This window comes from Salmo salar, chromosome ssa20 (genome assembly GCF_905237065.1).
Source record: "Salmo salar chromosome ssa20, Ssal_v3.1, whole genome shotgun sequence".
Lineage (NCBI taxonomy): Eukaryota > Metazoa > Chordata > Actinopteri > Salmoniformes > Salmonidae > Salmo > Salmo salar.
This window is the reverse complement of record NC_059461.1, coordinates 34999746-35014119: the sequence shown is the minus strand read 5'-3', so window position 1 is coordinate 35014119 and position 14374 is coordinate 34999746. Positions and strand designations below refer to the sequence as shown.

General features: G+C 41.9%; 1 protein-coding gene across 1 annotated transcript in view; it reads left to right on the top strand.

Moving 5' to 3' along the window:
- LOC106580495 (hexokinase-2) overlaps nt 1-14374 on the top strand; it is a 96669-nt gene that overhangs the window by 39921 nt on the left and 42374 nt on the right. The window contains exon 6 of the mRNA XM_014161633.2: nt 1527-1626. Within this exon, the coding sequence (XP_014017108.2) occupies nt 1527-1626 (100 nt within the window). The remainder of the gene's footprint in view (nt 1-1526; nt 1627-14374) is intronic.

Sequence of the window (14374 nt, the reverse complement as noted above, 5' to 3'; positions counted from 1 at the left end):
GGTTGACACTATTTCCGTGCTTTTAGGGCACATAATGCAATTCTTCCGAAAATGGGTATGGCTTCACAACGGTTTCAGATTTGAAGAAAATGACAGAAAATATGCAGCCGAAGTCCAACAAGATTGGATACAAATTAATTTCTTTAACTAATTATGCCAAACATTAAAATGTTGAGTAATGTAATAAAGTAATGACTTTTCAAATAAATTACATTACATGTTATGTTGGCTGACAATTTGTTAGCTACGCTATCCTTACGAACCGCATAGCATTACAGCAGTATGTACCGGTATGCTAGTTACCTAACGTTAGTTGGCTACTAATACATCGAACTTGCCATGCAGTATATTAACCAAATGCTAACTATGCAACTTTTATTGACTTGATTATTCACTTCATTCTTAGCTAAGTGGTATAGTCGTTGTGCCTTTTCAATGGACATTGTTCATTCTAGCCATCTACTCTGATTTCAGAGCACTCTCGTCTGAGTGTTCCAGAGCGCAGAATAACTGAATTTACGAACACTCAAAACCTGTTGAATATGGCTGCTGTCGGCAAAAAAAATAAGCATAATTTTGCCAGCAGTACATTTAGTCACCAACGCTCTGGATAACATGAAAACAGCCTAAACAGCTCTGTTTGGGCAAGTAAAATGGTCAAAGTGAGGTGTTCTCTCATTTGTGTCTGGAAGTAGCTAGCCAACCTTAGCTTGGGTGCAGTTGGGAGGTCAGAACGCTCGGATCAACTCTACTCCTCGGCCAGAGCGTCCAGTGTGTGCTCTGAACGCGCTGAGTTTACGAACGGATAATCTGACAATGCTCTGGATTTTCAAATGCCCAGAGGGCACTCTGAGCGCACTCTGGCACTCCAGATTGAATTTATGAATACACCCGAAATCCTAAAATGTCTAGCTAGTTATGCTAACAAGAGGTTGTATAGCAACATCATCCATTTCCGGTAGACAGGGAAAATGCTAGTACGCTCAACTGAAACGATACTGTTCGTTTACAGTATGCTAAAATGAACTCGTGGTGTATACACTTATGTAGTATACAGTATGTTAATATGGGTATTCGAACACAGCTTTAGTTTCCCTAGCATGTTTTTCCAATGCTAAATTATCTGAAATTGATAGTGTAGTTTATCGAAGATGATTTGGACATGAAGCGCGACATGCATGGGATTTGTGCCACAAATGCTAAAATGTGTGGATTTGGAAACAGTCACAGGGTAACTAAACCAAAGCATGGATTGCTGTCATACCTTGTCCATAGACCACTTACAGGGTTAGGGAACCAATATGTAATTTCTGTGTGATTTAAATTTGCTGCTAATAACATATCGGACCAGGAGTGTTTATCTAGGATCAGTCTAGAACAGCACTACTACCCTGATCACAACCTGCATCTTTACTTGTTGATCTTCATCGGTGTTGTGTCATGCGTAATGATGTCAATCACAGCAAACTAGCTACTAGGTGAGTCACTTGATAAGTTAATTATGTCCTGTTTCTATTTCTTTCTAGGACTTTGACATTGACATTGTGTCGGTGATCAACGACACTGTGGGCACCATGATGACCTGTGGATACGATGACCATCACTGTGAAATAGGCCTAATTGTCGGTGAGTCTCACCCGGATCCTGTTGCACGTATATGGGGATTAGTGAAAATGTGTGAAATGTGTGAAATGGCATGGGTTGGGCGTCTGATTTGACAGACAACGGTTTAGCCTATTTGAACTTGACTGGTGCCTCGCAGTGGCAGCGCACAGCACGAGTGACATTCCAAATTATCTTCCTATTTGCCATAACCTATTTCAATAAATATGTTATATACATTTACATTTTAGTCATTTAGCAAACGATCTTATCCAGAGCGACTTAGAGTTAGTGCACTCATAACGTTGGCTACGTTGGACAACCAAATAATGTATCTCAGTCATAGTAAGTACGTCTTTCCTCAATAAAGTAGCTATCAGCAAAGTAAGAACTAGTCGGGGGGGAAAATCAAGTTAGTGCAGGGGTTTGATGGCACAAGCGGGGAGCCCAGCCAACAGCGTGCTGCAGTAGATGACAAGTGCCTGGATTAGGGAAAGGGGGATACCTAGTCAGTTGTACAACTGAATGCCTTCAACTGAAATGTGTCTTCCGCATTTAACCCAACCCCTCTGAATCAGAGAGGTGCGGGGGCTGCCTTAATTGACATCCACGTCTTTGACGCCCGGGGAACAGTAGGTTAACTGCCTTGCTCAGGGGCAGAATGACAGATTTTTACCTTGTCAACTCGGGATTCGATCCAGCAACCTTTCAGATACTGGCCCAACACTCTAACCACTAGGCTACCTGCTGCCACTAGGACCTGTGCCGCTTCCTGTGTGAGGTAGGGTCGTACTCTAAGAATGTTGTAGAGCAGAGTCACTGACTTTGATATTTGCAGAGAACGCCAGGGTGTTGTCCAGGGTCACGCCACAGTTCTTTGCTCTCCGGGAGGGGGACAGTCTTGAAGCCTGACTGGTTAGGGTCAAGAAGATTGTTCTGAGAGATAGCAAGAGAATTGGTCAGAGACCGCACGCTGAAGTGTTATGGAAAGACAATAATGAATGGATACCGGTCTGTAGTTTGACGTCAGAGGGGTCGAGTGTTGGTTTTGAGGAGGGGAGCGACTCTGGCATTGAAGGCAGAGGACGCAAGGATGAGATAAGTGAGGAGTGGGAGAAGGTCCCCAGAGATGGTCTGGAGGAGGGAATAGGGTCGAACAAGCAGGTTGCTGGTTGGCCGGACCTCACTAGTCGCAGGATTTCATCTGGAGAGAGAGGGGAGAAAGAAGTGAAGGCGTAGGGTAGTTGTCAGTGAGTGGGACCAGTGGACTCAATAGGCTGAGTGAATGAGGAGCGGATGTCGTCAACTTTCTTTTCAAAGTAGTTGATAAAGTCGTAGGGAGGGGTTGGAGAATTAAGGAGGGAGGAGAAGGTGGAAAATAGTTTCCTACGGTTAGAGGCAGAAGCTTAACATTTTGATTGATAGAAAGTGGCTTTAGCAGCGGAAGGTAGAGAGGGAATGAAAGGATGATCGTTTTGTTTTCAACCATTTTCGCTCAGCTGCCCGCAGCCCTGTAAGCTCGCAATGAGTCACTCAGCCACAGAGTTGGAAGGGAGGGCTGAGCAGCCTCTAGTGAAGATGAGGTAAAGCGTATTCTCTGCCTTGTGAGTAGGAGGGGACTGGGAAAGGGTTAGGTCAAAAGAGGCAAAGAGGGAAGAAAGAAATTAATTGAAGGCAGACATCGGGAGGTTGAAGTCGCCCAGTACGAAGAGCGGTGACCATCAGGGAATTAGCTTAAAGGTTTCAAGCTCATCGAGGAACTTTAAAGGTACCTGGTGGGCGATAGATGACAACAATGTTAAGCATAAGTGGACAAGTGACAGTAACATGGAATTCAAATGAGGAGATTGACAGGTGAGGGAGAAATATAGTCTCCATTTAGGAGAAATTAGTAGGCCTGTGCCAGCACTTTGACAACCAGATGCTCTCGTACTATGAGAGAATACGTAGTCCGATGACAAGAGCAGCTGGAGTAGCAGTGTTCTCTGGGGTGATCCAGGTCTCTGTCAGGGCCAAAAAGTTTGGGTACTGAATGGCAGCATAGGCTAAGATGAATTCAGCGCTCTTGACCGCAGATCGGCAGTTCCAAACACTGCCGGGGACCAGGAATTCATGGGTTGTGTGCGCAGGGTACACTAAATTAGAACGGTTGCAGCAAAGGGGTGGGGAGCGTCTAATGCCTAGAAGGAGACGCAAACAGGTATAGAAAACACACATGGTTGCCAATGCTACAAAAGAGCAAAAGGAGATCATTTGAAAATAACTAGGTTAGATCCTCAAGTGAGAGAGTCGTGCATTCCTCGAACAACTTCGCAGAACAACTCGGCAGAACTGTCTTTGTTTTCGGCGACGAGACCGGCGCTGACACGACCACCGCTTACAGCTGGGGCTGAGAAAACAGGGGAGACTTAAGTACTAACACTAATTGCTAATTATCTAGCAGAGGTGAAGGGCACACCTCCCTGTACTAATTGTTGATTTCCTAGGAGAGGAGAAACCACTCCCCCTCCAATACAGCCACTGATTACCAAAACAACAACAGTTACAAATTGCCCTGCTCATTAATCCTGGTTGATGTGTCTACAATCAGCTGCAAGTTATGAGCAGTCAACAGTTCACACACCAAATAGGCTACTGGGAAGACAGACGGCACTTAAAGTAGATGGCTCTAGCTAGCAAAAAGACAGTACTAGACAACAACCGATTAAGACAATACTTATACTGAACGCAAGAGAGAGCAAAAAATTCTTCCAAAGCAGTGCAAAATGTCCAGTCAGAAAATATTGTTTTTCTCTCTGTCGGATGCAAGGGCCATATAGCCTAAACTTGTCAAAATGTTAAATAATGAACACTTCCTAAGTATCTCCATAAGTATCTAGCAGTAAAAAAAATGTAGGCTATATTCCCTTATCTCTCCATTCGATAGGCTTTGAATATGACTTGGGCTAGGCTTCGCTTTCATCGTTTTAAGCATGCATGGCTTTCTCCTGATCAAACAATGAATAATTCTAACGGGCAGGGGCTGATAAGTTTGACATGAGAGAGTAGCCATACAGACTCGTGCTAGTTAGATAACCTACAGTATCTACAAGTTTGTCAATCATCCCATCTTGTAGTACTTCTCTTGACTGCATCAAATCGATGTAATGAAGTTAGGTTAATCTATTTTAGCTAAGATACCTAGGCTAATTGAAGCTATTTTGCTGCGCTTCCCATCCCTCTCTACAACTACATTCAGATTAAACAACAGCCTACCTAATGGTTGCTTGTTGTAGCCTACTCATTCTCATTTAGCTCATTTAATTCCATAATTTGTATTCAATTTTGCATTGATTAGAAGTCTCCAACATTGCTTGCTACACATGGAGCCACAGATTGTAGCCTAGTGCCACTTTGATTGCCCAACAATAACAACAAATGTGTGAAACCTGTGTAGATTAAAGTGTGTATTTTTATGGGGCGCATGTCATAAAAACTATACTGAACAACAATATAAACGCAACATGCAACAATTTCAAAGATTTTACTGAGTTACAGTTCATGTAAGGAAATCAGTTAATTGAAATAAATGAATTAGGCCCTGGTCTATGGATTTCACATGACTGGGCAGGGACCTGGGAGGGCATAGGCCCACCCACATGGGAGCGAGGACCACCTACTGATGAGCCAAGCCCAGCCAATCCAAATACATTTTTCCCCACAAAAGGGCTTCATTACAGACAGAAACGAAACCCCCAGCTCTGCTAAAACCATTGACAACAACATAACGTTTTCAAGGGATTGTGAAATAAATGTTATAACTATTTGTTTTAATATCATCACCTATTGAGCATAGTCAGAACTACAAATGTTTAATTATTCCATGCAAAACAATTGCGCACATTTAGCCCTATCATCAGAGTTGTACAGCAAATAACTTTATGCTTTTCATGATCAGTAAACATCAATGATCATGTCATTTCAGATACGTGAAGGTACAGTTGAAGTCGGAAGTTTGCATATACCTTAGCCAAATGCATTTAAACTCAGTTTTTCACAAATCCTGACATTTACTCCAAGTACAAATTCCCTGTCTTAGGTCGGTTAGAAACACCACTTAATTTTAAGAATGTGAAATGTCAGAATAATAGTTGGGCGAATGATTTATTTCAGCTTTTATATCTTTCATCAAATTCCCAGTGGGTCAGAAGTTTACATACACTCAATTAGTATTTGGTAGCATTACCTTTAAATTGTTTAACTTGGGTCAAACGTTTCGGGTAGCCTCCACAAGCTTCCCACAATATGTTGGGTGAATTTTGTCCCATTCCTCCTGACAGAGCTGGTGTAACTGAGTCAGGTTTGTAGGCCTTGCTCGCACACGCCTTTTCAGTTCTGCCCACACATTTTCTATAGGCTTGAGGTCAGGGCTTTGTGATGGCCACTCAAATACCTTGACTTTGTTGTCCTTAAGCCATTTTGCCACCTTCTTTGGAAAGTATGCTTGGGGTCATTGTCCATTTGGAAGACCCATTTGCGACCAAGCTTTAACTTCCTGACTGATGTCGCTTCAATATATCCACATAATTTTCCTGCCTCATGAAGTCATCTATTTTGTGAAGTGCACCAGTCCCTCCTGCAGCAAAGCACCCCCACAACATGATGCTGCCACCCCCGTGCTTCATGGTGTTCTTTGGCTTGCAAGCCTCCCCCTTTTTCCTCCAAACATAAAGATGGTAATTATGGCCAAACAGTTCTATTTTTCTTTCATGCAAATAGTGCAAATCAATCCCAGAACAACAGCAAAGAACCTTGTGAAGATGCTGGAGGAAACTGGTACAAAAGTATCTATAGCCACAGTAAAATGTACGATCTTTGTCCCATGTGCAGTTTCAAACTGTAGTCTGGCTTTTTTATGGCGGTTTTGGAGCAGTGGCTTCTTCCTTTCTGAGCGGCCTTTCAGGTTGTCGATATAGGACAAATTTTACTGTGGCTATAGATACTTTTGTACCAGTTTCCTCCAGCATCTTCACAAGGTCCTTTGCTGTTGTTCTGGGATTGATTTGCACTTTTTGCACCAAAGTACGTTCATCTCTAGGAGACAGAACGCCTCTCCTTCCTGAGCGGTATGACGGCTACGTGTTCCAATGGTGTTTATACTTGTGTACTATTGTTTGTACAGATGAATGTGGTACCTTCAGGCATTTGAAAATTGCTCCCAAGGATGAACCAGACTTGTGGAGGTCTACAATTTTTTTCTGAGGTCTTAGCTGACTTTGTTTTATTTTCCCATGATGTCAAGCAAAGAGGCACTGAGTTTGAAGGTAGGCCTTGAAATACATCCACAGGTACACCTCCAATTGACTCAAATTATGTCAGTTAGCCTTTCAGAAGCTTCTAAAGCCATGACATCATTTTCTGGAATTTTCCAAGCTGTTTAAAGGCACAGTCAACTTAGTGTATGTAAATTTCTGACCCACCGGAATTGAGATACAGTGAATTATACGTGAAATAATCTGTCTGTAAACAATTGTTGGAAAAAATACTTGTATCATGCACAAAGTACCGTAAATTCCGGACTATAAGCCGCAACTTTTTCCCAGGCTTTGAACCTCGAGGTTTAAACAATGACGCGGCTAATATATGGATTTTTCACGCTTTCAATTTTTTTCTCTCCAAACAAACACATTCTGTGACGTGCTCAGTTTTTTGGCGGCATGAAGCTTTCATTAGACCAATGAAATTGCCGAACGGGTTAAGGTCAAACAACTTTTTAGTTTACTGTTTAGATTAAATCAAGCGCTCTCAAACTTCCCATCATTCTGATTACTGTAGTCATTTTGTCACCCTCATCATGGCAAAGACACGGAGGAATGCATATGATGCAGCTTTCAAGTTGAAGGCGATTGATCTGGCTGTTGGAAAAGGAAATAGAGCTGCTGCACGGGAGCTTGGTCTTAATGAGTCGATGATAAGACGTTGGAAACAGCAGCGTGAGGAATTGACTCAGTGCAAAAAGACAACTAAAGATTACTGCAAATGTTTTATTTTTGTTACAAGCCGTGTTTCGTTAAAGCCTATTTATTTTTGTTACAAGCCGTGTTTCGTTAAAGCCTATTTTTTTTTTTTACAAGCCGTGTTTCGTTAAAGCCTGTGTAAAGTTCATTTGTTTCAATGTACCGGTAGGCACCTGTGGCTTATAGACATGTGCGGCTTATTTATGTTCAAAATAATATTTTTTTAAATTCAGTGGGTGTGGCTTATATTCAGGTGCGCTTAATAGTCCGGAAATTACGGTAGATGTCCTAACCAACTTGCCAAAACTATAGTTTGTTAACAAGAAATGTGTGGAGTGGTTGAAAAACGAGTTTTAATGACTCCAACCTAAGTGAATGTAAACTTCAGACTTCAACTGTATGTATGTATGTGTATATGTATATAATATTTATTTATGTTTTAAGTCATCTCAAGTGGATGGGGTTTGTCGGGGGGAGGGGGGAACCTATTCCTTCTCTTTCATATATTGTTTTACTATCCTTCAAATATGCATATTGCATAGTATATCTTAAATAACTAAGGTTGTTCCCTTCAGAATCTCTTCCCTAGGTGTAAACTTGATTGTGTTCTCCCTGGATAGAGCTCTACTGAGGTTCAGTTTAACATGGTAGCATTTTTCTCTAGTCTAGGAGAGGTAGATGCAGCCATCCAACAGGGGGAAGCCCAGCATAGGGATCCAAGGTTTTCTTCTGGGTATTTTGTTGTTCTTAGCTCTTTTTTTTCTTCTTTCTTTATATTCTATTTCTCTGACCTTTTTCAGGACACTGGCCATGTGATTGTACTAACATTCATTTCTGATTACTATGACTATGCCTAATACACGTACTCTAGGCTCCACATGCTTTATCAGCTGGAACGTGAACGGAATTAACCAGGTGGTCAAGCGTTGCCGAGTGTATGGTCATTTTAAGTCCTTAAGTCCGGACATTGTTTTCCTCCAAGAGACCCATCTCCGGTCCAGCAAGCATGACAAACTAAAGAGAGGATATTTGATATTGGGCGGAGATTTAAATTGTGTATTGCATCCAAGTCTAGACAGATCCAGACCGAAGCCCAACAATGTACTTTTAAAATCAGGTGCAGTAATCAACTCATTTTTAGAATCCTATAATTTGTCTGATCCATGGAGGAGGAGCAGTCCCACTGCTTAACAGTACTCCTTTTTTTCTACAGTCCACCCCTCATATTCTAGGATTGACTTTTTCCTGCTGGACAATAGAATTCTTCCTTTTGTAACTAATAGCAAATATCACAGCATCGTTATCTCAAGACCATAGCCCTGTCCAGCTAGATATCTGCTTTCCGGACAGTCCTGTGTCACAACACCCGTGACGACTTGACCCACTACTACTATCCTGTAGTGCCTTTTAAAAAATACATATCAACTTACATTGATGTCTTTTTACAGATCAACTGTACCCCTGACGTGTCTCACTCTACTGTGTGGGAGTCATTTAAAGCATATCCAAGGGGCCAAATGATTTCATACACACCGTATGACAACAAACAACGCACCAAACGCTTATCGGAGCTATCTCAACTCATGCTAGATGTGGACAATAGATATGCCTCTTCTCCGACTCCTGAAATCTTTGACAATCTTTCCACCAAACAAACGGAGCAGCTTCTGTTGAAGTCGAGGCAAAAATTCTATGAACACGGAGAGAAAGCTGGCAAGTTGTTATCTCACCAGCTTCGACAATCCGCTGCTTGCAGCACCATACCTGAAATCTGTGTTGCAGCTGATTTAACTTCTACCAATCCCAAAGAAATCAACAATCAATTTAAGAAATTATATTCTGCTCTTTACTCGTCAGAGGCTCTTCCTGACACATCTCGTATGCATGCATTTCCAGACAATCTGGACATCCCCCCCGCCTCAATTCAGATGAACAAACCAACATGGATGCCTCAATAAGTGATGATGAAGCTACTCTGGCAATCCAGTCCATGCAGAGCTGTAAAGTCCCTGGGCCTGATGGCTTCCCTATTGAATTTTATAAAGCATTCTCCTCTCAATTATCCCCTATTCTCAGTTCAATGTACAATGAAATCCTTTCTAGTCAGAAACTGCCACAGACACTTACCCAGGCGACTATTTCGGTTTTGCTTAAAAAAGACAAGAATCCCCTAGACTGTGGCTCATACCGCCCTATAAGCTTTTTGTGCTGCAGTTATACAATTCTCACTACGGTCCTCTTGTGCCGTTTAGAGACAGTGATGCCTAAAATAATTCACTCTGACCAAACCGGATTTCTCTCAGGTAGGCAATCATTCTATAATATGCGCCGGCTATTTAATGTTCTCTATTCTGCCCTCTCAACTCTACAGCCAGAGGTTGTCATCTCTCTTGATGCTGAGAAGGCTTTCGACCGGGTTGAGTTGGAATATCTATTTACAGTACTAGAGAGATTTGGGTTTGGCCCGTCATTCCTTTCCTGGATTAAGATGTTGTACTCGTCCCCAGTGACTTCTGTTCGCACCAACAATGTTACCTCCAGCTACTTCCCTCTTCGCAGGGCGGCCAGGCAGGGTTTCTGTTTATCCCCTTTCCTATTTGATATGGCTATTGAGCCTCTTGCTATCGCCCTGCGGGCGGAGGAGAGGATTAAGGGAATATTGAGGGGCCACATGACTCACAAGTTATCTTTATATGCAGACAATCTACTTTTATACATCTCTAACCCTCTGGAGTCTATGCCCTATCTCTTAGACATGCTACAAGGTTTTGGGGCATTCTCTGGTTACAAGTTAACCTCTTGACGGTCGCCTAGGATAGGGGGCACCACAGCGCATTTTGAAAAAAATGTGTGCCCATTTTAACCGGCCTACTACTCAAACTCAGAAGCTAGGATATGCACATAATTAATACTTGTGGATAGAAAACACCCTAAAGTTTCTAAAACTGTTTGAATGGTGTCTGTGAGTATAACAGAACTCATATGCCAGTCAAAACCCAGAGACAGATCGAAACAGGAAGTGGAATTCTGAATTGCGAACTCAACTTCATCACGTTGCCTATTAATCACACCATGAGCTATGGTTCATTGAGCACTTCCTATTGCTTCCACTAGATGTCCCCAGTCTTTACAAAGTGATTTGAGTCTCCTACTGTGAAAACTGACAGAATGACACGCTGTGGAACGTGGTCACACGGAGAGGGCCATCACCATTATGACGCCGGCGCCTCTGGCTACCCTCCCCTTTCGAAACGTTTATAAAGACAATGCAATCGTCCCCCTTGAATCTTATTGGAGCTCTGGTTGAAAAAGGCCCTAAAGATTTATGTTATACAACGTTTGACATGTTTGAATGAACCTAAATAAGAAAAAAATGCATTTTGTTGAAAGAGTAGCCCCGCGCACGTCGGACTTTTGGTGCAGCCTTCAGAACGCGCTAATAACAACAAGCTAATGGAACATAAAGGATGAACTTTTTCGAACGAAAATACATTTGTTGTGGACCTGGGATTCCTGGAAGTGCCTAAGGATGAAGATAATCAAAGGTAAGGGATTATTGACAATAGTATACAAGACTAGATTTGATATGCGATTGTTCCAAGATGGCACTGACCTGTATTGCTAGCCTATTGTTCTGAGTATCGCATCCCCTTTTATCGCAAAGTGTGATTACCCAGTAAAGTTATTTTTAAATCTGGCATTACAGGTGCTTTCAAGAGATATTCATCTATAAATCTTAGAATGACAATATTACATTTAAAAAATGTTTTCGAATAGTAATTTAGTAAATTGTAGCGCTGTTTCATCGGATGCATTTCAGGGAAAATAGTTAGTCAACGTTACGCACCGATGTAAAATGCTGTTTTTATATATAAATATGAACTTTATCGAACAAAAGAATGCATGTATTGTGTAACATGATGTCCTAGGTGTGTCATCTGATGAAGATTGTCAAAGGTTAGTGCTGCATTTAGCTGTTTTTTGGTTATTTGTGATGCATGTGGTTGGTCGGAAAATGGCTATGTGGCTACTTTTACGATATACTCCTCTAACATAATCTAATGTTTTGCTTTTGCTGTAAAGCCTTTTTGAAATCGGACAACGTGGTTCGATTCAGGAGAGGTGTATCTATAAAACGATATAATTTGAAAAATAAAATTGAAAAAAAAAAGTATTACATTTTGTTATGCTAATGGCGATAGGATTTTTTGCTGGATGGCCGCACAGGGGTTAAACCTAACAAAAAGTGTGCTCCTCCCCATCAATCAGTTAACAGAAGGAATTGGGTATGCCAATTTCCCATTTATGGTGGAGCATCAGCTCTTTACTTATTTGGGGATAAAGGTCACACACTCATTTAAGGCTCTGTTTAAACATATCTTCAAAACATTCCTGGAGCGCACTGAGCAGGATTTCATAAAGTGGTCGTCTCTTCCCATTTAATTAACAGGTCGCAATAATTCTGTTAAGATGACTGTACTACCTAGGTCTTTGTACTTATTCTAAATGATCCCCATTTTTCTGCCAAAGTCGATGTTCAAACAACTGGACAGCTACATTTTCAATTTAATTTGGAATAAGTCAAATCCACCAATGAGAAAGGTATATCTAGGGAGACATAAGTCCGCAGGTGGGCTGGGCCTTCCCAATTTGTTACACTACTACTGGTCAGCAAATATATCTAAATGTGTTTATTGGGTTTCTACATTTCAAAACAAGCATGGCCCAACTTGGGCCATCATGGAGTTACAGTCAACCTTCCAACTTCTCCAGCCTCGCTCCTGTGCTCCCCAATGCCCATGAATCTTGGCGCCCATGTTTTGAACCCCATTGTTAAGAACTCCCTTAAAATCTTGTCCCAATACCGAAGTCACTTTAGCCTTAAACAAGCAAACGGCTTCTCCCCATTAACATCTAATCATCTCTTCCCAGCGTCACAGATTGACACGGCATTCCAGTGCTGGCATAGGAACAGTCTGGTGTTTTGCTGGTGACCTATTTGTTGATAATTCATTTGTCTCATTTGATACTCTGGCGGTTGACCATAATATTCCCAATACCCACTTTTTTAGATACCTGCAAACTCGCAGCTTTGCCAAAAAACATTTCCCTTCATTTCCACTCGAGCCCACTAAGTGTCCAGTCGAGAGGTGCTTAGATCTTAACCCTTATCTGAAGGGCACAATCTCCAGATTAAATGACATAATACAGAACATTAATCTGTCTTCCTTTGCAATACAAAATCTGCATGGGAGCAAGACATAGGTGGCGAGCTACCCAATGATATATGGCAACAAAGTATTGAGTGTATCCACACATCATTTTGCATAAGGCATGGGCTTATTCAGTTTAAGGTTTTGCTACGACTCCATTACTCAAATGACAGATTGGCAAATGTTGACCCCAAGTGTCCAGTGACTGTGGGACACATGTTTTGGTCATGCCAATCTTTGAGTGGCCTCTGGGACCCCATTTCTGAGGCATTCTCACATATGTGTAATACAACTGTTATCCCCAACCCGGTCACTGACATTTTTGGTGTACTTCCTCTAGACCAGAATGCTACCACGCATCCTCTTTCACTGGAAGTCTGCAAAGCCGCCTACCTTGATGCAGTGTATTAAGGAGGTGATGTCATCTCTGCCTCTGGAGAAGGTTAGGTACACTGTGCATGGGTCCCGACAAAGGTTTGACCTAGTCCCCATTAATACAATACATGGAGAGCCTGTCTTTTACTTAGAGTAACTTGCATAAGCAGTCATGTCTGCTCTAGTGGCCATTTGTGCTGATAAGAGTTTTTATTGAACTTTTTTTCTCCATAGTTATTGTTTCTATTACTGTTTGTTTCTGTTTTTCTTTCTTATTTAACTTACTTTTATAGATGCCTTGGTGGGTGGGTTGGTTTGGGACTGGAGGGTGGGACAGAGAGAACGGATGGATGGGAGAATTAGGGGTTAGGGTTGTACTGTTTTTGTTGTTATATCTGAAAATCTATAAATAAAGTTAAAAAAAATATATATACACAGTTGAAGTCGGGAGTTTACACACACCTTAGCCAAATACATTTAAACTCAGTTTTTCACAATTCCTGACATTTAATCCTAGTAAAAATGCCCTGTCTTAGCTCAGTTAGGATCACCACTTTATTTAAAAAATGTGAAATGTCAGAATAATAGTAGAGAGAATGATTTATTTCAGCTTTTATTTCTTCATCACATTCCCAGTGGGTTAGAAGTTTACATACACTCAAATAGTATTTGTTAGCATTGCCTTTAAATTGTTTAACTTGGGTCAAACATTTTGGGTAGCCTTCCACATGCTTCCCACAGTAAGTTGGGTGAATTTTGGCCCATTCCTCCTGACAGAGCTGGTGTAACTGAGTCAGGTTTGTAGGCCTTGTCATGCTGAAACAGGAAAGGGCCTTCCCCAAACTGTTGCCACAAAGATAGATGCACAGAATCGTCGAGAGTGTCATTGTATGCTGTAGAGTTAAGATTTCCCTTCACTAGAAGAAAGGGGCCTAGCCCGACCATGAAAAACCGCCCCAGACCATTATTCCTCCTCCACCAAACTTTACAATTCTCAATTTGCATTGGGGCAGGTAGCGTTCTCCTGGCATCCGCCAAACCCAGATTCGTCCATTGGACTGCCAGATGGTGAAGCATGATTCATCATTCCCGAGATCACGTTTCCACTGCTCCAGAGACCCAATGGCGGCGAGCTTTATGTCTCCAGCCGACGCTTGTGTGCGGCTGCTCGGCCATGGAAACCCATTT